The sequence below is a fragment of the Electrophorus electricus genome, chromosome 24 (assembly GCF_041902795.1).
Source record: "Electrophorus electricus isolate QZ-2024a chromosome 24, ASM4190279v1, whole genome shotgun sequence".
Classification (NCBI taxonomy): Eukaryota; Metazoa; Chordata; class Actinopteri; order Gymnotiformes; family Gymnotidae; genus Electrophorus; species Electrophorus electricus.
In genome coordinates this window covers 6,450,212-6,470,211 of record NC_137520.1, presented here as the reverse complement: position 1 = coordinate 6,470,211, position 20,000 = coordinate 6,450,212, and the positions used below count along the sequence as shown (strand labels likewise).

At 47.6% G+C, this 20,000-nt stretch overlaps 1 protein-coding gene across 5 annotated transcripts in view; it reads left to right on the top strand.

Moving 5' to 3' along the window:
* Positions 1–20,000, top strand: part of nkain4 (sodium/potassium transporting ATPase interacting 4) — a 46,883-nt gene that overhangs the window by 1,622 nt on the left and 25,261 nt on the right. For 4 of the 5 annotated variants that reach the window (XR_014119766.1, XM_081707141.1, XM_081707140.1 and 1 more), the window contains exons 2-4: positions 11,401–11,538; positions 16,014–16,094; positions 19,780–19,977. Coding sequence is in view for 4 of the 5 variants with exons in the window: in XM_081707141.1 (XP_081563267.1) it covers positions 11,401–11,538; positions 16,014–16,094; positions 19,780–19,977 (417 nt within the window). In the remaining variant the exon portion in view is untranslated. The remainder of the gene's footprint in view (positions 1–11,400; positions 11,539–16,013; positions 16,095–19,779; positions 19,978–20,000) is intronic. The other variant, XM_081707142.1, reaches the window with a different exon arrangement.

Sequence of the window (20,000 nt, the reverse complement as noted above, 5' to 3'; positions counted from 1 at the left end):
CCGTGGTGGCATAGCGAAGGACCACGCTCTCGTCCTCCGTTGAGCCGGCGCGCAGATCGCTCATCTACTGGCTGTTTCTTCCATGCCCTTTCGATGAGAGAGATTGGTTGTTGTTGTTGTTGTTGTTGTTGTTGTTGTTTGGGGGTGACTAATTATGTTCCCTATACCATTCCTGCCTCTTATTTATATGTTTTGCTCTCTGTCTGGGCAACTGCTGGTTAGATCCGTAATAAGTCATAGTATGTCAGCGCTGGCGTCTCCATACTTCAGCAAGGCATTAAGGCAGAGTGTGTTGGGTTTTTTAAGCAATGATCAGATCCTGAACATTGTTGAAGGTTGCTTGGCTGATGGGTCAACAGTTGTTTTCCTTTTCTTCTCGCCTTTTCCGGAAAGCTCTACTGTTGAACACACCTGTTTGAACGGAACCGGGCATGTGGAATGACGTATACTGGGGAGATGGGTGACTCAGGAGTCTCACCCCCCCCCCCCCCCCCACACACACACACACACACGCACACACACACATACACACTCACTCATCTTTTTACACTTCAGCCCGTTTACCCCCTTGTGGGACACCTGTTTTTCTGCTCATTGCTTCAACACATTTAGACATGAATTTTAAAGCATATAAACCTGTCAGCAGTTTTTTACTTTTGACAATTGGTCTTCATCCTCTTCCTTCTGCTGGAGCGTTTTACTTACGCATTACTGAGACGCAGCTGGCTTTTAAACGGAGAAGAAGCAAACATAGATGGCCTTGCCACTAAAAGCACCTTTCAGACAAGCAAAGACACCTTTAACAGCTCGAATTCGAAGCAATTTAAAACCTTTTTCTCTGTTTGGCTGTGTCCTGACGTGTCTTGCTGGGGTACAGACGGGAACCCAGTATTCTTACTGAAAAAAAGATGACCCTAGTAACTTTTTTGATTTAGACAGTGCTGCCCAAAATTAGACATACACTCACAGTGTCTTTGGTCATTAGCATAACAGATACTACAGACATATTCCTTTGGAACTGGCCACATTTTCATGCGCTCTGATAGTATAGACAGACGTCACAATGTTATGTCCCTTTTGCACATGAATAGCTAAACATAGCGTTAGTATCCAAGTTCCCTCAGTGCCTTACTGTGGAGTATTATGCATGCCAGATTATGCATCTTCGTTAGTGTTGTGTTGGAGACCACGGAAGCCTAGGCCTCAAGAACTGGTAGGACGAGAATGGGACCGGGCTGAGGATCATATCTGGGGTTAGTCTGTCTTTCGCTCCGCGAAACTAATCCCCGTGTTCGATGCTCCCTGCTTCCCTCAGATACTGCATTCATCCTTTAGTTTAGATATTACATTCCTTCTTCACTGAAGATAATGTATTCATGTTTAAGGTTGCTTCAAAATAATGGCTTGTGTATGAAGGTGTGTCATGTATTTGTTGACCTACTTACATGTACGGTATTCTTGATGTTTTTTTTTTAAACTTCTTGACACGTGTGTTAGGCAAAGCAAATATGGCAGTGAATTTTAATCTAAATGAGTTTTGCTGACACCCCAAGATGGGTGCCTGGCCTTCAGGAGGCATTGTTCAGCCAATTAAGACACCAGAACTGCTTAATTAAGATCAGTCAATTGTCTTAGAAGAAGGGGTCAACTCTGAGAAACAATATTCCTCTCTCCCTCTCTCTCTCTCTGGCGCGCTCTCTCTCTCTCTCTCTCTCTCTCTGTCTCTTACTCTCACTCGCTTTCTGTCTCAATTGGCATAATGAAAACTTGGCATTTCTTTGTGAACAAAGCAGACCTTTCCAGGCAAACCAAAATAATGAGGCTTTATTGATTAAAAACGTCTTTCTGTGCTGTTAATGGGCGGCTTGGATTACTGTTTCAGCAACAAAGCTTGGGGAATGGTTTCAGACGTTTGGTTAATTACATTATCCATGAAGAGGATTCGTCGGCTTATTTTGTGGATGTTTATTTTATTTTTTTCCTGCTTTTCTCCAAATAACGTGGCCCAATGTTTGTATTTTTGCGCCTGTCTCCCCCAGACACATATGTGCTCCAACACATACACACAAAATGCACTTATGTTGTGTGTGTGTGTGTGTGTGTGTGTGTGTGTGTTTGCGCATTTCTCAAGTCTGTAACATTTGTAAATAAGCCTCAGTGGACGAACTGATCAGCGAGCATGCACCCTTTACTTCTGTCACACTCTGCACAGAGGTACAGGCACAAACGTGCAGACAAAGCCCGCAAACCCAGCGAACGGCCATTTGTGGGCCTGTACCGGCTCCTCCGTAGGAAAAACAGCGCTGCCCGCATTCGCAATCCTAGTCACATGACCGCTCATCCGTCGTTCCCCCCCCCCCGGAGAGAAGCAGGAGTATGCACCGCTGCCTACGAGGAAGTAAAGGACAGACCACTGGGACGTAGACGCACCGACTCGGCTGAGGGGATGGGGGACATGGGACGGAGAGGAGCCAGATTGCTGCTCCTCATAATCCTTGTTGGGCGGTGGGGACGAGTTGGGATGGAGGTGACACGCGCTTTAATTTGGGGCACAGGGAGTGGAGAAGCCTGGGAGTAGCTGTCTGTGCTTGTAATGATGTAGACCCTTCTAAAGGTTAATGTTTCCTAATTAGTTATGTTATTTGGAAAACAGACCAGACACCAGACCACCTCCGCGTTCACTATCCCAGGGTGGGAAATGAGGGGCTGGTGTTTTGTTTTCTTAATCAGATCCCACTCCTTTGCATCCTTCAAGACCACCCCCACCCCACCCCACCCCAGTCTGCATCCCTTGTCCAGACAAACAGATGAATATTAATGAAAACTGTTTCTCTCTCACCACCACATTTCTCTCTCTCTCTCTCTCTCTCTCTCTCTCTCTCTCTCTCTCTCTCTCTCTCTCTCTCACACACACACACGCACACAAACGCACTTTCATCGCACAGAGGATGCTCTGTATTTCCGCGTTTTTATTAGTCTGTCATATCTGTCTAACTGGAGGGTCCTAGTATACACCCTTGATGACTCCCTCAAGACTGGGGGAGGAGCGGAGGATTAGGAGCCGTTCGCTGCCGGCTCATAACTCAGAGGGGCGCAGGCTTGCGTGGAGCTGATGGAGGAGGAGTCGATGAGGAGGAGGAGTGGGACTGATAGTCCTGCATCAGGTAGCACTTCTGGCAACATCCAGAACTGCGGGAAGAAGGATAAAGGAATTTGACCTGTGTGTGTAATATTTTAGCATACCATACTTTTCCACGATTTAGATAACTTTACGTGCCTGAGAGTGATCGGAAGTTATCTGTTTTGCACTGGTCTTTTTGGCAGAAACACAGTTGACGCTGGAAGTCCAACAGTCCAACTGCACTCCGTGGTGGCAGCAGGCAGGAAGAAGCAGAGAGACTGCATTTACCCTTACGTCCCCCCGACGTATCATGACCGCTCTCTTTCTGACTTTCTCACCAGTTGTGAGACCTTTTTTAGTTCCTCGACATAACCTCAATTCTTGCATTTGTTTGGATTTCGCTTTTTCACATGGTGCCACATATGCAGCTACGCTGTCCTTGGGCTCAGCGGAGCTCGACAGTGCGCTTGTCTGGTTCATCTGAGCAGTGCGGCTCTCATTCCCCCCCGCCGTAAAGGTCACATTAGTGGGAGGTTTTAATGGCTTCTCCTCAGCCTGCTCTGCCCTGATTGAGTTCCCCAACCCCTCACTGTGAGGGCTTAGTCCGCTGACAGATGGAAGTGTTGATTACCTGGGGGAACTTTTTTAGTGTTCAAAGGGCTTCGGTCCTATACAGAGCTAATCTCTGGGTCGAGGTGTAGAGGATGCAGACGGAGTAAAGACTTAAGAGGGAGAAGACCTGGCAACTCCCCAAAAACCTTCTGCCACGGCCAGACAAAGGACAAGACAAACGTCAGTGAGGGAGAATATTTCAGTGCTTTCCCAGAGGTGAAATGTTTGCTTGACATGGAGCTACACCGAATAACACATTAAAAGTTGATCGAAGGTCCAATGTTCCAAACAGTTCTGAATTGAATGATTTATTTGGTGAAAACGGAATTGCTTTGGCACGTCAGTGACTCAGTAAAAAGTAAAAGGTCAGATATTACCTCATGAATTAGGGAGATTTTAACATCATATTTTAGTTGGGTCAAGACCCAGGTTTTTAACCGTTATGATTTCCGTCCCTAATGGGACCTAATGGATTGTGGTCAGCAAAGCTTAGCGCAGTTTGACAGCTTGTGGTTGTTTGGGATCACTGAATCCGGCCGGCAGAACATTAAGGCATAATTCACCACAAGATTACTCAGAAGAAGGCTGTTCGAAACCTTGAGCAGGGACACAGACCAGTAAAAGCCCAGCCCTGTGTGTTTGAGAGCTAGAGCAGCGTTATCATTCCCTCATCCCTGTGATCGATACATACACTGAAAGTGAAGGTCACCATGAGCCGAGTAAGACCGAAGAAATGGGTGGGAACCCTCGATAGAAGGGTTGCATCCAAATCTCCGGAGCTCTACTTTTGCAAGTCTCTCTCTCTCTCTCTCTCTCTCTCTCTCTGTTTTTCTCTGTTAGTGTCTCCCCCACTCTGCCTATCTCCAATGTGGCAAAAAATACTGCCCATCTCCCTCCATATGTTTGAATTATTGATTGCAGCGTGTAATTGGCCGTCGGAGCCAGGAGCTCTTAGAGGCTGAGGGCCCCCAGCTGTTCCTGTTTCCCCCTTCTACAGGACCAATTATGAGCATGACCCCAAAGAGTAGAAGGATCCCTCACCCTAAAAGCTCTTTCCAAGGTGGAGTAACACACAAAACAACAACAGCAACAAAAAAAAGGTGGAGCTCTCACGTGTGGGCAGGGGATCCTGGTACAGGATGTGGATTAACTTAGGTCAGTCTCTATAAATAAACCCTATTAGTGCTGATGTGCCAGGAGAACCAGAGCTAGTCTCCATTTGTCTCTCCCAAGCTCAACGTCAGCGGAGGCGTCATAAATCTACACTAAGAAAGACCCCAAGAAAGCACCGATGAGGAGTGTTTGGAGAGGAAGGGCAGTGGTGTGGTGCGCAGGGAGTTATTGATTGAGCTTGTTCAGGTCGTTATTGATTTTAGCCTGCTGACCTCAAGGTCTGAAGCCACACTGGCTCCCCGATCTCAGGCAGGTCTCGATAGTGTCTCAGTTGTGGTGTCTGTATTTGTATTGGCCCATTTCCTGTCTCTCTCCTCGCTCTCTGCCTTATATGACACCATTTCCAATCCCTGCCTACAAGCTGTTAAAGTGTAATAGCCTGTTAATGGGGCTTGTTTCTTTGCCCTTTATTTGATTTCGAGTTTGTGTGTCTGAATTCATTTGTTGGGACCAGCTGTCCTCATGACGATAAAGGCGATGTTCGGCTGGTCCCCAATGGAAAAAAAGCGTTTTTTGGTTGTCTTTTTTGTCTTTTTCACTGGTTGTATATTTGAACAGAATATAAAGCCTAATTTATTTTTTCAGGTACTGATGTTGGATGTTAACATTTAGCAACTGCAGCACAAGTTCAACAAAGATATTTGTGCAGTGCTATGTATGTGCGTATCTGTGTGAGTGTGAGTGTGCGTGTGTGTGTGTGCGCGTGTGTGTGTTTCTGTGGTATATACTTACTATGCACAATGAGCTCATGGTGCATTGATTCTGCAATAGCTGTGCGGGTCGTGTAGTTCACCAATTGTTCTGTGGAACTTGCTGGAAATTAGCAACAGTGTGACAGCGTGAGAGTCAGCGTCCAGTCCAGAAGCAGAGCACCGAACCCCACTGCCCCCCCAGTGAACATTTAACTCAATACTCCTTTATTTTACGAGCTGTAGCGCATTCAGCCGTTTAATTAACGGCCCTGATCAGCCTGTGGCTGAAGCACTTAGTAGCTTTGTATGACAAACCAAGATGGAGTGTCGTGGTTTTAGCATGATGGATGCTACTGGGACTCATTATATATTATGTATACATTATCTATGGATAAAAACAGACTAGTAGCTGATTCTTTGGTCAGGAAAAGCACAAACCTCAGTACTTCAATGGGAATCAAATGGCTTATCTTTTGTTGGGTTTCTATTGCCCCTAAACTGTGCCTTTCGCATTCTGTAATTTTTTTAGCACTTCCAGTACTTCAGTACTCTCAGCCATGCGCTCACGATTGTGTGGGTTTCCTGTGCTCATTCCCGATCTCAGCCCGATCCTGTCAGCTCCGTTCAGAGTCCCTGATGAGTTCGGCTCTGCAGCTGTGGAGATGTGGCCTAATTGGCAGAGCGATGGCAAGATCGACTGGAGAAATGGGCATGAAACGGCTCTCGTTCCCCATGGTGATGAAATCAGAAGTCAACTGTACTGACAATGTGGCTCAGTGAAGACAAACGCGGCATATCGGTGTCACTGGAAGCTGAATCGCTGTTTGGAGTGCGTCGCTGGCAGACTAGAACACACATGCTTAGAGACCCACCATCGGTTGTTTTGAGATATTCTCATGAACAAAAGAACAGGTGTAAAGGACACCGCCGACACGATGCGCAAACAGCCACTGCAGCACCATCTCCTTCTTTCCTTTAATGCCGAGTGTATTTGTTGTCAATTCACCGAAACTCCGACCTGGAGCCGTAACTGTTGTCACAGGAGAATCGTGTGTGACCGTGGGCGTGAGGCGTGGTGTGTTACTGCTGTAATGCGTTAATGAGCAGGGAGAGATCACCATCGCTCTGGTGTGGTTTGTGGTCAGCATCGTGACGCTCAGATGCTCGAGCAAGGCTTCACCGAATGCTTTTCCGTCAGAAGAAGCACAGGAGTGTGGAAAGGAGATCGAAACTAACGGAGGGAGCAAATTAGTGGGCTATTGGTGTGTGTGTGTGCGCGCGCGTGTGTGTGTGTGTGTGTGTGGTTATAAGGAACAGAAAGCAGAGTCACCTCTTTATCAGTGAGGACAGAACGGAAAGATGAGGGCGTGAGCCATTGCTGGACTCGTGGGTGACAGGAAGCGTTGTGGGCGAGGTGGAGTGACAACTGAGTGACTGTACGGGTCATAATCGGGAAGCCTCTCCCTGTCAGTCAGCAGGAGAGAACTGTGCCATGGGAGAAGGGCATGTGTGTGCGTATGCGTGTGTGTGTGTGTGTCTGTGCTTGCCTGCGTGCCTCGGTGCACGTGTGTGCGTTTGAGGATCCTGTGGATCGGAGGCCAAGAGAAATTAGCTTCCTGTCAGAAAGGCAGAGAAGACAAGAGTAGCAGAAACAGATGTAAGGAACAACAACCAAGATGCACCTGGATACGGTTTAAATGACAGCGATGCCGCTCACGGCTTCAAAGCGGTGAGCCTGTTGTAGGAGAGGGTGTGTCTGTGGGCTGGCGTGAGGATTTCACTTTCACTCTGACTTCCAACTCCCTGCCTTTTCAGAACAGTACACGGTTACGTTAACCACCACCTCCAACTCCGTCAGGCATGCCGAGTTTTTCTTCCGTACGTCGTGTTTCGTGGTGGAACCATTCTCATGGTCTCCATCGTGGCCCTTATGTGGGAGTTCGGTCAGCACCTGTGACGACACCCTGCTCCGGCCTGCAATCTCCGTTAGGCGTAGGCGGCGTCTGTTTTGGTACTGTGCCATGCCCCACTCAGGCGGTGTGTTATCACTTTACGTTGCCCGTCGTGTACGCCTTTTCTGTGTGTATGTGCGCTGATATTCCATCGGCTTCTGTTGTTATCGATAAGGCACTTTTTTTCTCTCGATTTTTAGGTTTTAGTTTTTCCCCTGCACGTTCTTCGCCAGTGACGGCGTCCTTTGGAGCGTAGCTGTGCTGGGTTCTTCTAGGCCCTCTAAAAGCGCCTCTGTCCCGCGGCATTACCGTCGACTGTATTTTATCTCGTAAAGACAGAGGAAGTTCCTGTGGTAGGAAGAGATCCCGTGAAAGGCTCGCTCACTGGTTCATTCATTCACCCAAAAAGACTCATTCCTTTTTTTTCATGACTTGGGGCCATTCCACTGACTTGTTATATATCCATATACTGCCACGCCAACACCCGAGTCTAATATCTTAAAAAAAGAGAACTTTGGGCTCCTGGAGTTTTTAACATAAAAAAATGGCATTCTGTGATCACCAGCTAAGCGTCCCCACAAGGTCAGAATTTTCTTCTGTGGCTGAATGCTTAGCCCTGATGAAGAGAACACAGAGTACACATTTGTACACCCACATGGGGGGCAAATCCCATCTAGACCGGCTGATAAATTTTTTCCTTAGCAACACTCCCTCCGCAGGTCGCCTTCCGCCGTTCTGCGTCGTTAGCGTACAATCGCACACGTGGCCAGCGGGCAGAGAGAAGTTTGAAGGGTGAGGAGACCCAACTCGATCAAGCCTTATGATAGCGATCAATCAGGGACAAAAAGGTGCATTAACCAAGTAGCTCTGCCATGCAGTAGAAGCTAATCTAGGGGAAATTACTGATTTAGGAGCAGGGGTGAATTTGATCAGCTGGAGTTAGAACTACTTTGCCAGGAAGCCGAAATCTATCACTCCAGTGCATCTGAAAGCACTCAGCCATTTCTGCATGTGTTAATGAGTCCCTCAAGTATCAGGGTGTGCGCGTGCAGATGCGTGGGGGAGAGAAGGGGAGGCTTAGAGAATAGAGGGTTTCACAGTCTTGATCATTCTGCCGTTCCAGCTGCGTCTGAAGTGCATAACGCCCTGTTCACACGCTGTTCTTATCTCTCACCATTCCTGCCCCCACCCCCCCGATAGATGCCGCTTGTTGCACTGGAGATGAAAACGATACCTAACGAGCTCCGGGTACAACAAAGAGAGATATCGGCGCTTAAGAAAAGTTTGTTCTTAGTGAAACTTGCAGATATCGGAGGGCTATTGTTTTAGTGTGCATGCTGAAAATGAAAGTGACAGTAAATGAAAGACAGGAAAGTAATTACAGAATAAATAAACACTTTTTAAATACCTCCGAAGGTGTCACTATATAAGGGTGGGTACTGGTCAGCATTTGATTATAATACATTGTAATACACATGTACTGCATTTTACATGACTGCTCGTTGCAGCACATCAAACGCAGTGTTTAGGTGTATGTGGTCTCCTCTCAGGAAACACACCTGACAGGTTGCGATGTATGAAGGGACAGCGGGTCTGAGATGGAGATACCAGTGGCTGTCTCCCTGTCTCACTCTCTGCCCTGCTTCATGTCACAGTTAGCAGGTGATATCTGGGGGAGCTGCTCGAATGCTAGGCAGGAGATCTACACACACAAACATCGCGTGGAACCCTGTGCAACTTCTCACCCCTTCACCTACCTCATAGTGATGACCACATGCCTAAGCTCTGTGGAATTCCTAGTGCCAGCGTGTAAAATTCCAGCACCCGGCAGATTCCCGCCTCCCAACAAGAGCGTTTCCCCAAGTCGCTACTGGCCGTGTTAGCGACGTGGAACCATCTACGGCTCTGTTATTGTTCGCTGGCGGGTGTTGCCCCATTACGGGTTATTATGGCATATCTGCCATTCTTTCCAGCTTGGGTAAGAGGGCCATTAGCGTGTAAGTACTGTCGTCACTCAGCGGTTGACAGCGTTTCATTGCCCTTGCTCTCATCTGAGTGCACATAGACACCGGAGCGCCGTTCGAAACGCAGGCGTGTTAAGCGGTACGCAGCTGCCCTTAACCACTCTGCGTCCTTCGGACAGGCTCGTCCGTGACTTCGCTCGCCCGTGACTGTCTGTTGGGCTCATGGGCTTCTGTGCTCGCAGGTTTCGGTTCGGGGTTGCCTGGGTTAAAACCGCAGAGATTCAGAGGTTCTCGTGCCAAGATTAATTGTTGATCCGATGCCACAAAAGGACAGAGCTCCTGTGTATTGCATGGAAAGTAAAAACTCTCGCCCCAGTTATTTGTCAGCCCGGTTCCATTGTGAGCCGACAGCTGGGTCGGTCACATGGGTGTGACTGATTGGGCCATGTGGATGGAGATTAATCTTCCTAATGACTTTCACAGCGCTCGTCCGACCTGTGTGTATGTGTGTGCAGGAATGTAATGTGTGTGTGTGTGTGTGTGTGTGTATGGCTAGTGTGTGTGTACGTAGTCTGTAGAACCAGGCTTATCTTTAGACCTGAGTTCGTGATATCTCTGTAAGCCCCGTGTTTCTGGGTCAAAGAAGCTTTATCTTCACTCTGTTTCATGGAAGCTCCAGACAGGGTCCGTGCCCTTTATCTTCTCTCCATTTGGACTTTCAGGTCGACTAGTCTTGCGCTCCCGGTCTTCTCCAGCCCTCTGTCATGTCCCCTCATCCTGGTCCTCCCCGTCTCCTCCTTGAATCTTTAAGCCCACGTCGAGTCGTCCGGGACGGAGAATCCCACCTCGGTCTAATCAAGGCGAGCCGTTGAAGCGCAGCCTTTTGGTGCGGTGGGCTACACGAGATGCACGAGCAGGCCTCCAACCACGCGGGTCCTGTGAATGGCTCACACTGTAAGGGACTGCGTGATAGCTCTGAGAACGTGCAGCTGTGACTTCCGGTGATTGGATTGGCTGAAGGCAGAGCAGGCATGACGTTCACTACCCTCAAGACCAGTTGCCTTTAACTCATGTTAAAGATATTCAGTTTGTCTGTTTGTCCGACAGTACTACTAGTCTCCTAATGAAAGCAGCTGTTGGTAAATCCCATCCTGGAGCTCCGTACATTATCAAGATGTATTTGATCAGGTATCAAAGTGACTGCTTTCATTAGCCCCACCGTAACATTTATATGTCCATTGAAGCCTGTCTGAGCTGGGCTGCTGGCGTCTCTCCATTTCCCCCCAACTCCCTCCAAACCCCGCGCCCCCAACCCTGCTGCAAAACATCCATCATCCCCCTGCGTGCAGCCTTCACCCTGTCTCTCCATCGCCTCGCTCCTCATTACGCCGCCCTCTCGCGAGGCTCCCACGGGAGGAGGAGGAGGAGGAGGAGGAGGGAAGGCTGTGGCGCTCTTTTTTCGGGTACAAAGGACCACCATGTTAATCGAGTTCTATGCAAATGCAGCCTCGCGCGATAGAAGGCGAAAATTACCCGGCGCCCCTCCGGGGTGCCTCTGATTCGCTGGAAACAGGTGAAATCTCGCCCGGCCGGATTTCTTTCCTTTTTTCTTTCCTGTGATGATCCCTTCGGCAATGAGAAAGCCGGCACAATAAAGGGACGTGCTCACTCGCTTGTTGTCGCTTGCTTAAAAGGGCGCCATCGAACAAAGTTGTTGGTTTTGTATGCTGTTTGACGTTGCACCTCCCTTCATCCGCCAAGCTCAGCAGGTCTGCCCTGCTGTCTGGACCTGTCATTTGTTTAAAGAAGACCGAACCCCTGAACTACTCCTGCCTCTGGTCCCGTGAGTGCTGCTCAGTGCAAATGTCTATTGTGTTATTCCTTAGATGGTGGCTCTCGAGAGGCAGGTGTTTGACTTCCTGGGTTACCAGTGGGCTCCTATCTTGGCCAACTTCTTCCACATCATCGTGGTCATCCTAGGCCTTTTCGGGACCATCCAGTACCGGCCGCGCTACATCGTGGTGGTGAGTAGACATTTCTGTTGTGTTTCTCACCCCTACCCTACTGACTGATCTATGTACTGACACTCACTTTCACCCCTGCCCTACTGACCGATCCATGTACTGACCTCAACTCTCACCCCTATCCTACTGACCAATCCATGTACTCTCCTCAACTCTCACCCATACCCTACTGACCGATCCAAGTACTGACACTCACTCTCACCCCTACCCTACTGACCGATCCATATACTCTCCTCAACTCTCACCCCTGCCCTACTGACCAATCCATATACTCTCCTCAACTCTCACCCCTGCCCTACTGACCGATCCAAGTACTGACACTCACTCTCACCCCTACCCTACTGACCGATCCATATACTCTCCTCAACTCTCACCCCTGCCCTACTGACCGATCCATATACTCTCCTCAACTCTCACCCTTGCCCTACTGACCGATCCATATACTCTCCTCAACTCTCACCCCTGCCCTACTGACTAATCCATATACTCTCCTCAACTCTCACCCCTGCCCTACTGACCGATCCATATACTCTCCTCAACTCTCACCCCTGCCCTACTGACCGATCCATGCACTGACCTCAACTCTCACCCCTGCCCTACTGACCGATCCATGCACTGACCTCAACTCTCACTCCTGCCCTACTATTAGCTGTTAAGGTCAAAGCTCAACTCACTCCCATCCCTGCACTTATCCTGTCCCTCCTGAGTTGAGTCCTATTCCTGCTTCAGTCCAGGTCCCGTTACCTTTCCACAGGCTTGACCTTAATGGAAGCAGACAGTTGCTATTTTTAGTTGTGTCAAGATATTTTAGAAGACTACAGTGATACAGTGACATAAACGTCTGAGTCCCCTTTAAGATCGGCAGTAAGAAGCATGACCCTGGGGTCAACATGGCTGCCATACTCAGTAGAATGGATGGAAACCGGCTGGAATTGACATATGCAGTTAATGTAATGTTAAAGCAAACAAGAAAACCCTTCAACCACTGGGAGTGAAATATTAGCTTATGATCATACTAACATGTTTGATTTATAGAGCGCTTCTCAAGAGCTCAAGGATGCTTTACAATAAAAGAAAAGTATTTGAACGGTTTTAGGAGAAATAGCATAAGGCTCAAGTAAAAACGGTAAATCTATTTATACACCCTAAGTAGAAAACCGCTGAGTAAACAAGCGAGTTTTCAGTTTTGATTTGAAAGAAGACTACTACAAGCTCTAAAAGCTCGTTGAGGTAAGACAGTCCAGAGTTTGGAATCACTGACACCGGAGGATCGGCTTCTGTTTGTAGAGTTTTGTACGAGGGATGACAAAGTTTGAAGGAAGAGATTTGAGTCAACAGATTGGTCTATAGGGGATCGGAAGAGCTCCAGGGTAGCGACCTGCTAGGTTGGCAAGTCCAAGAAGTGTTTTGTACGTGATAAGTATTGTGAACTGAATACATGTTGTAACTGGAAGCCAGTGAAGTTGTTGAAGGACAGGAGAGATGATTTCCTGGTATGAACGAGTAGTCAGCCAGCAAACTATAACACATATAATGAGGCATGTGTTAAGAGGGCCATGGAAGACAAAGAAGAAGAGAAGAGAAGGAGAACCAAAAAACACATTGAGGGGAGATGCGAAGAGATGGGCGGCTTCAGAGCACTGATATTCCTGGGAATCTCCCGGGAGCCTTGTCCTGACATGCCAGGAGCTCTCTCTTCACTTCACTGTCCATTTAGCTGGATGTTACTCAGCGAAGATTCACTACTCAGCGCATGAATCATGGTGTCTAGAGTTCAGCTTTTTGCCCACAAGACATTAGCCTAATCTTAGGTCATCTTACTGAGTAGTGGAAATCAGTGCGCCTCGGGCTATGCTTCATTGTCAGACGAAACCGAAACCTCTCCCCATCTTGCATGGATGGGAAATGATCTCTTCAGCCCTGTTAGCTACTGTATTTACGTGCAGACTAATTCTGTGTTGAAAACTCCAACTAACGTAGAAAGCTAAGTGAACACCTTACTCTGATTTCTTTAATTGGGGTGAGGTCCTAATCGCAGGAGGCGTACACAAAATTTTATTCCCTTATTTTTTTCAGAGTGCATGTCTGGCTTTGTAACTGGAACACAGTCTCTCTCCCTCATACAGGCTTAAGAATAACGAGAAAGCAGGCGCAAACACAGCAAAGAAACGACACACTCCCAACACGTTACGCAGCTTTTTAGCCACAGCCCGGTCCACATGTGCACGAGGATGCTTTGGACGTCAGGTCTCTAACAGTAAACCTGACTACTTCAGTGATCCCATGCAGCTTTCTTTTAAAAAATACGACTATTATGTGATACAAAACCTATTCTGTTCGTCACTTCCCGCATAGAGGACCTGTGTTCTTTCTTTCTTTTTTTGTGTGTGAAATAAGAAAGAGAAAAATGTTCAAAGCACGCCTTCCTTTTGGAGGAGGGTTTATTGAATGGCCCCGTGAAGGTGGTCTTTAGCATTTTAAAACGTTCACTGAAAGATCAAGCTACCAGTCTTTTGTATCAGAAAGCATGAAAGACGGTCCTCCACGCACGTTTCCCTCCCTCGCTCTTTGGCTGTACGCGCACGGATCAACGCGAAGGCGCTTTTCAGTGCTAGCTGTCATCGTTTAATGACAAGATTGCCACCTCCAAGGGAAAACGATAAAGAAAAAAGCCCTCACACTCTCTCCGATTCCGCAGCAGGCTCCGACTGCACTAGATATGAGCTGACCTCTTCGCAGAGAGACGGGCCCGTTTTAATTTGCATCCGAATGGCTTTTACAGCCCTTTTATATTGCGCTGGACGGATGAGAGATTAGGCCAGGCACCGGCGCACAAGGTCCGGGCTGAAGGCGGGACGCACTGCTGGGAAGCGAGCCGCGTTTTTCAAATAACAAAACGCAGAATGGCGAGGCCGTGTCGACGGGGCTTTGTACTTCAGCGGCGTTCGGTTAACGCGCTCCGGGTAACGGGCCTCGCGGACACGTCCTGCGCCGTGCCTGTCCGCTGTCGTTAGCACGTGATGGCGCGGATGCGCAGGTCGAGTACGCAGACCGGATCGTTTTATTTCGGATTCACGTCTTTATTGCTGTCTCGTGTGTGAAACTGGAGTACAAAACACAACGGCAGTATGAACCCGGACGTCATATGCACATTAGTGGGGTTACTAGCCATTTGTTTCTGATGAGCACAGCCTGGGCTGCAGCATTCATCTCCGTAGGTCCCATTATATCTGCACAGTAAAGGAGCGACCCAGGCTGAAGAATTCCTTCATCTTTATCTGCTGTGCCAAACTAGCTACTACAACAGACCAAAATGTGGTTTTATATCTATGAACTTGTTTGTATGGGGGAAAATTGGCAGTTCCAGTTGCCCATGACTTCATTTTTACTTTCATAACGTCTGTTTTGTTTGTTGGTATTTTTTGTATTTCTCCGTATGTTGTTATTAATAATTCTATCACATCGCTTTTGGCCAACATTATAGAATATTGCAATGCAATAATTTACATCAGTGATGATCTTTAATAAATGTTCACTCTGTTGCTTTCTGTCACACACTATTACCGCATCATGATTTTTGAATTGCTTTGCCATTATTTAACTATTCCCTTTGTAAAAATGGTCAAATCTATGGTACAGTAGAATAGAATACAATAGAGAAGACTGCAGCTAGCACATGGTGCTAGTAACTCCAAATTCTTGGGTTACCTTCCCAGGGAGCTGAAGCACTGGGACTCTGGTCCACCTGGCATGCTCTCCTGGAGAGGCTGTTTGACAAGAAGAAGGGGACGTTAGTTTGGCAGTGTTTTGGTTTCAAGCCAAACGAACATGGAGAACTTGTAAAACCTTGTTCAGATTTGAAGAGTGTTACATGAAATAGAAAAAGAAATATTAGCACAGGTACTCTACCCAGTGTCAGTTGAATTTAAATTACTGTTGTGAGTTCAACAAAAATGCTCATTGGCTTAAATAATTACGGTGATATCTTCACATGATACTTAACTCAATAGGCAACACAATAAAATAATTGATCACTATAATTTTGGAGATGATAATTGTTGGTCTACATTTTCAATTTTGCCCAAGCCTAGCTCTATATGTTAAATGATGCCATTTTAGGGACAATAAAATCTTGAGCCTTTTTCTATTTAAATGAAACATCTGCTGTTGACTACAGGGTAATAAGGGTAAGTCTTGTATTTTAAAATGATTAAAATGCTATTGGTTAGTGTGTTTTAAACACACCAAAAACAAGTTTTCAGTTCTGCCCTCATCCACACAGACGCACTGATATTCCGGCTGTGGTGAAAGTCAGTGTTCCGCAGGTGTGGCAGAGGGAGATGAATTTTGACTGAAATAACAAGAAAAATGACACAGATGTGGAGCCCAGAACTCCTGCTGACCACCATGTTGGCGTGCAGCTTACACGGTCATCCTGTCCAAGAATGATGACACGTGCCCTGTTCCTTTCCCAGTACGCGGTGTGGACAGCGCTGTGGGTGGCCTGGAACGTCTTCCTCATCTGCTTCTACCTGGAGGTGGGAGGCCTTACCAAGGTAAGATGAGACTCCGGACCTTGGGCTCCTCCGCATTGGCGACGTTCCGAAGTGCGATCTGCGCGAAGAGTGTTTGACGCAGAAACCTGTTTCCCACAATCCCGTACACTTTCAGTTTCTGATCTTTTTTAAAAATTTTGTAACACTTGTAAAGCTGTTCATATAGCCAAGGTTGGGTGTCGCGCGAGGTTTTTAAAATATTTTTTTTGTCCCTTTGCTCTGGCCTGTGTGGAGGTCTGCTGGAAACAAGAGCTGTGTAAAACCACAGGTTTTTCCTGCGAGTGTCATGCTTGTGCAAGCGAATTCGAGGAAAAGCCCATCAGGTGTTCTCTGTGAGAAAGCAGAGCTGGCCGGAGCTTCCTCCTTATCCAGCCTGTCTCCCTCCGAGTGCCAGTGGGTCAGGGATATGCAGAGTCCCTGGGAAAAGTGCAAAATGCAAGCTCTGTTGTAATTCAGGAGCTCTGTTGTTTATGCTTTTTCGCCCATCTTGACACCCGGATTCCTTGCCTGTGTCTCGAGACGTACTGAATGTAATTCAGTGATGTAAAGCAATAAAGCAATATATATAATATAAAGTGAAGTATATAATAAAGCAATGTAGCACCCCCGGTACATAGCCAGCTGGAACTGGGTCAGGTTTATAAGCTATAAGCTTATCAGAAGAGAGAGAGAGAAGGGAGCTCTCTAAACCATCCAGTGCTGTGACCAGAACTGTAAACCATCCAGTGCTGTGACCAGAACTCTAAACCATCCAGTGCTGTGACCAGAACTCTAAACTGTGTAGCTACAGGACAGGAGGTTTACATCGCCCCATACAAGGCTTTACGCCCCTCATATAGTGATGAGTTTTGGCGCGGGGCAGTGTAACGGTACATGTTTGTGTTTGAAGCTGTTTAGCAGCTGTTGGAGAGGCCTACAGCAGGTCATTTAACGATGGTGTCTACAGCTGGATGACTGTCGTACCGAGACTGTAGACTCACAGGTACTGATCTGCCCAGCTGCTGAAAAATCAGCACTTTCAGTTCAGTAAATTAAGCACCATAATACAAATACAGATATGAAAAACAGCATAAATACATAATGGAAAGTCGTTTTGTAGTATATGGAAATACTATCCAAAGAATACGTCTGAGCGTCTGAGGGCTTTTTTATCGCCCCCCAACGGAAACCCGACAGTCTCAGTGGATAATGGCAGAAGTAACCTTGGAAACCGCCTCCTTTCCTTCCACTCCCCTACTCCAATCATCTCCCATTCCCTTTGTGTCCCATCCGAGTGGGAGCGCATACCCCCCCCCCCACCCCCACGTTCTGCTGGCTGGCTCCACCCCCCATTCACAGCATTTGTTGTATTTTACATCTACTGCACCCCCCCCCACACACACACACACCCACCCCCAACACACTGTCACTCTCTTCAGACACCCTTCCCCCACCTCTTACAGACACAACACACACACACACACACACACACACACGCATGCTTACTCGCTCAAAAAACACACTCTCTCCCCTCAATTTGCACACAGTCAACAGTGCTCTGAATTGCTGCTTAAGTGCCTGTTGTTGAATATTCATTAGGTGAGATGACCTGCTGCGTGGAGTGCATCTGCTTAGACTGCATTTGTCCGTGCGTCTGTATTGTGTCTGTATGTCTTTTTTTGTCTGCCTGTTTGTGTATTTGTGTGTGTGTGTGTGTGTGTGTGTGTGTGTGTGTGTGTACCTTCATGTAGCTGTGTGCATTCAAGCATGTATGTCTATAATGAGAAGGTGGTGCAATAGCAGTGACCCCCTCCTCTATTTGGATGTTGTGTGTGTGTGTGTGTGTGTGGCTGTCTGTTTATGTGTCCTCCATTAGCCATCTCTCCCCTGCTCTCCATATGTAGCTGTGTGAGCAGTGTGTGCGTTTGTCCATCTGGTGGATTAATGCTTTAGCCTGCCCCCCCCTGCCAGCTGCTCTCTCTCTCTCTCTCTCTCTCTCTCTCTCTCTCTCTCTCTCTCTCTCTCTCTCTCTCTCTCTCTCTCTCTCTCTCTCTCTCTCTCTCTCTCTCTCTCCCACCTGATAGCCTGCAATGGTGCCTTCGCCCCCAAATTACACAGCTCTACCACAACTTGAAACGACACTCTAAAACCCAGCTGCTATAGCAACACCCCCTTTGACCCTCGAAATGAAAATGACAGACTGTGATGTACAGCGAACTTTCTGAATCATGCTGTTACCTACAACCCCTTATAACCTTAAACCCGTATAATTAAGTTGACAAATTCAACACAGTTAAGTGCTATAACACAATTAAGTGCTATAATTAAGTGCTATAATTAAGTGGCATAGCTCTGAAGAGGAGCCCAGCTGCTATTGTTTCTCCAGGTCTGGATTTTTGCACAAAGCAAAATCCCTCTCCCCCAACCCTCTCTCTCTCTCTCACTGATGGCTTTCTTTAAGTAGTCCTCCCATGTGTGGTTACAAGCTGTAGCAGTCTGTCACCCACAGTAAGCATGATTAAATATGCCATCAGATAAGACAGCCTCAAGTGACCTCCTCCCCCTAGCCCAGAAACACACACACACACACACACACACACACACACGCGCGTGATGTCTTGTTCTGCCCATACTGCAGACTTTGATAGTAATGATTATTTGTTTATTTGTTTACCTTTTTCCCTGAGAGAAATCCCACAAAGCCCTCAAACCTTCATTGTCAGGGAGTCCTTATTCCCTAATTTCCATGTCCGTTGAAGGCAGTAATGGCGGAGGCAGGGAGAGGCCGGACGTAGTGTTCCCAGCCCAGCAGCGGAAAAGCACGTCCACGTTTAGGAGTTCATATACGATTCCCTTGGAACTGAGAAAGCTCCAGGCTGAAAATGTCTGCAAGACCCGCCAGTGATATAAGTGACATGTTTAGAGTAATCACAGAGCCACGAGCTGCTCTGAATGCACAGGCTACATTGTATTGGTTGTCATAATAAACAGCATGGTTTCAGCAACGCGTTTTTGCTATGGAATTAGATGGATGGATGGATAAACAAAAATATTTCGCTATTCTAGTTGATCCTAAATGGTACATTTAGATGCAAGTGCAGCAACATAGCACAGGGTTGTGAATTTGTTTACCTGCTACGACACAAGAATGTGAAGAGGAATACAAGAGCACGTAGAAGTCAACTTAACAGACTTAACTTAACATCCCCATGTGATGCTGAATGCACTTTTATGGCTTGTTAGTGAATGTAGTAACACGTGCGTGTGTCTGTGGGCTGTCTGTGGGACTGTCTGAGGGTCTGCGGTATGTCTGTAGGTCTATGTGTCTGTCTGTGGTATGTCTGTAGGTCTATGGGTCTGTCTGTGGTATGTCTGTGGGTCTATGGGTCTGTCTGTGGTAAGTGTGGGTCTATGGGTCTGTCTGTGGTATGTCTGTAGGTCTATGGGTCTGTCTGTGGGTCTATGGGTCTGTCTGTGGTATGTCTGTAGGTCTATGGGTCTGTCTGTGGTATGTCTGTGGGTCTATGGGTCTGTCTGTGGTATGTCTGTGGGTCTGTTCATGGAACAGGATCTTCCTCTCTCAGTGTAGCTGGGGTTGTTAAATTGCGCGTGCCTTGCCTTACCACATCCCAGTGTTGCACTGCTTCTGTTGCGGATGTCGACGTCTCCGACGGTGACAGCACCTCCTGTCTCTCTCCACATTCAGGATGGCGACCTCCTGACCTTCAACATCTCCGCGCACCACTCGTGGTGGAGTGAGCATGGCCCGGGCTGCGTGCGGCGCGAGGTGCCCCCTAGTGGCGGCCGCACCGCCGACACACACTCCTACGTGTCAGTCGCGGGCTGTCTGCTGGAGTACCAGTACATCGAAGTGCTGCACAGCGGCATTCAGATCCTCCTCTCGGTAAGCGCCTCCAACCGCCGAGC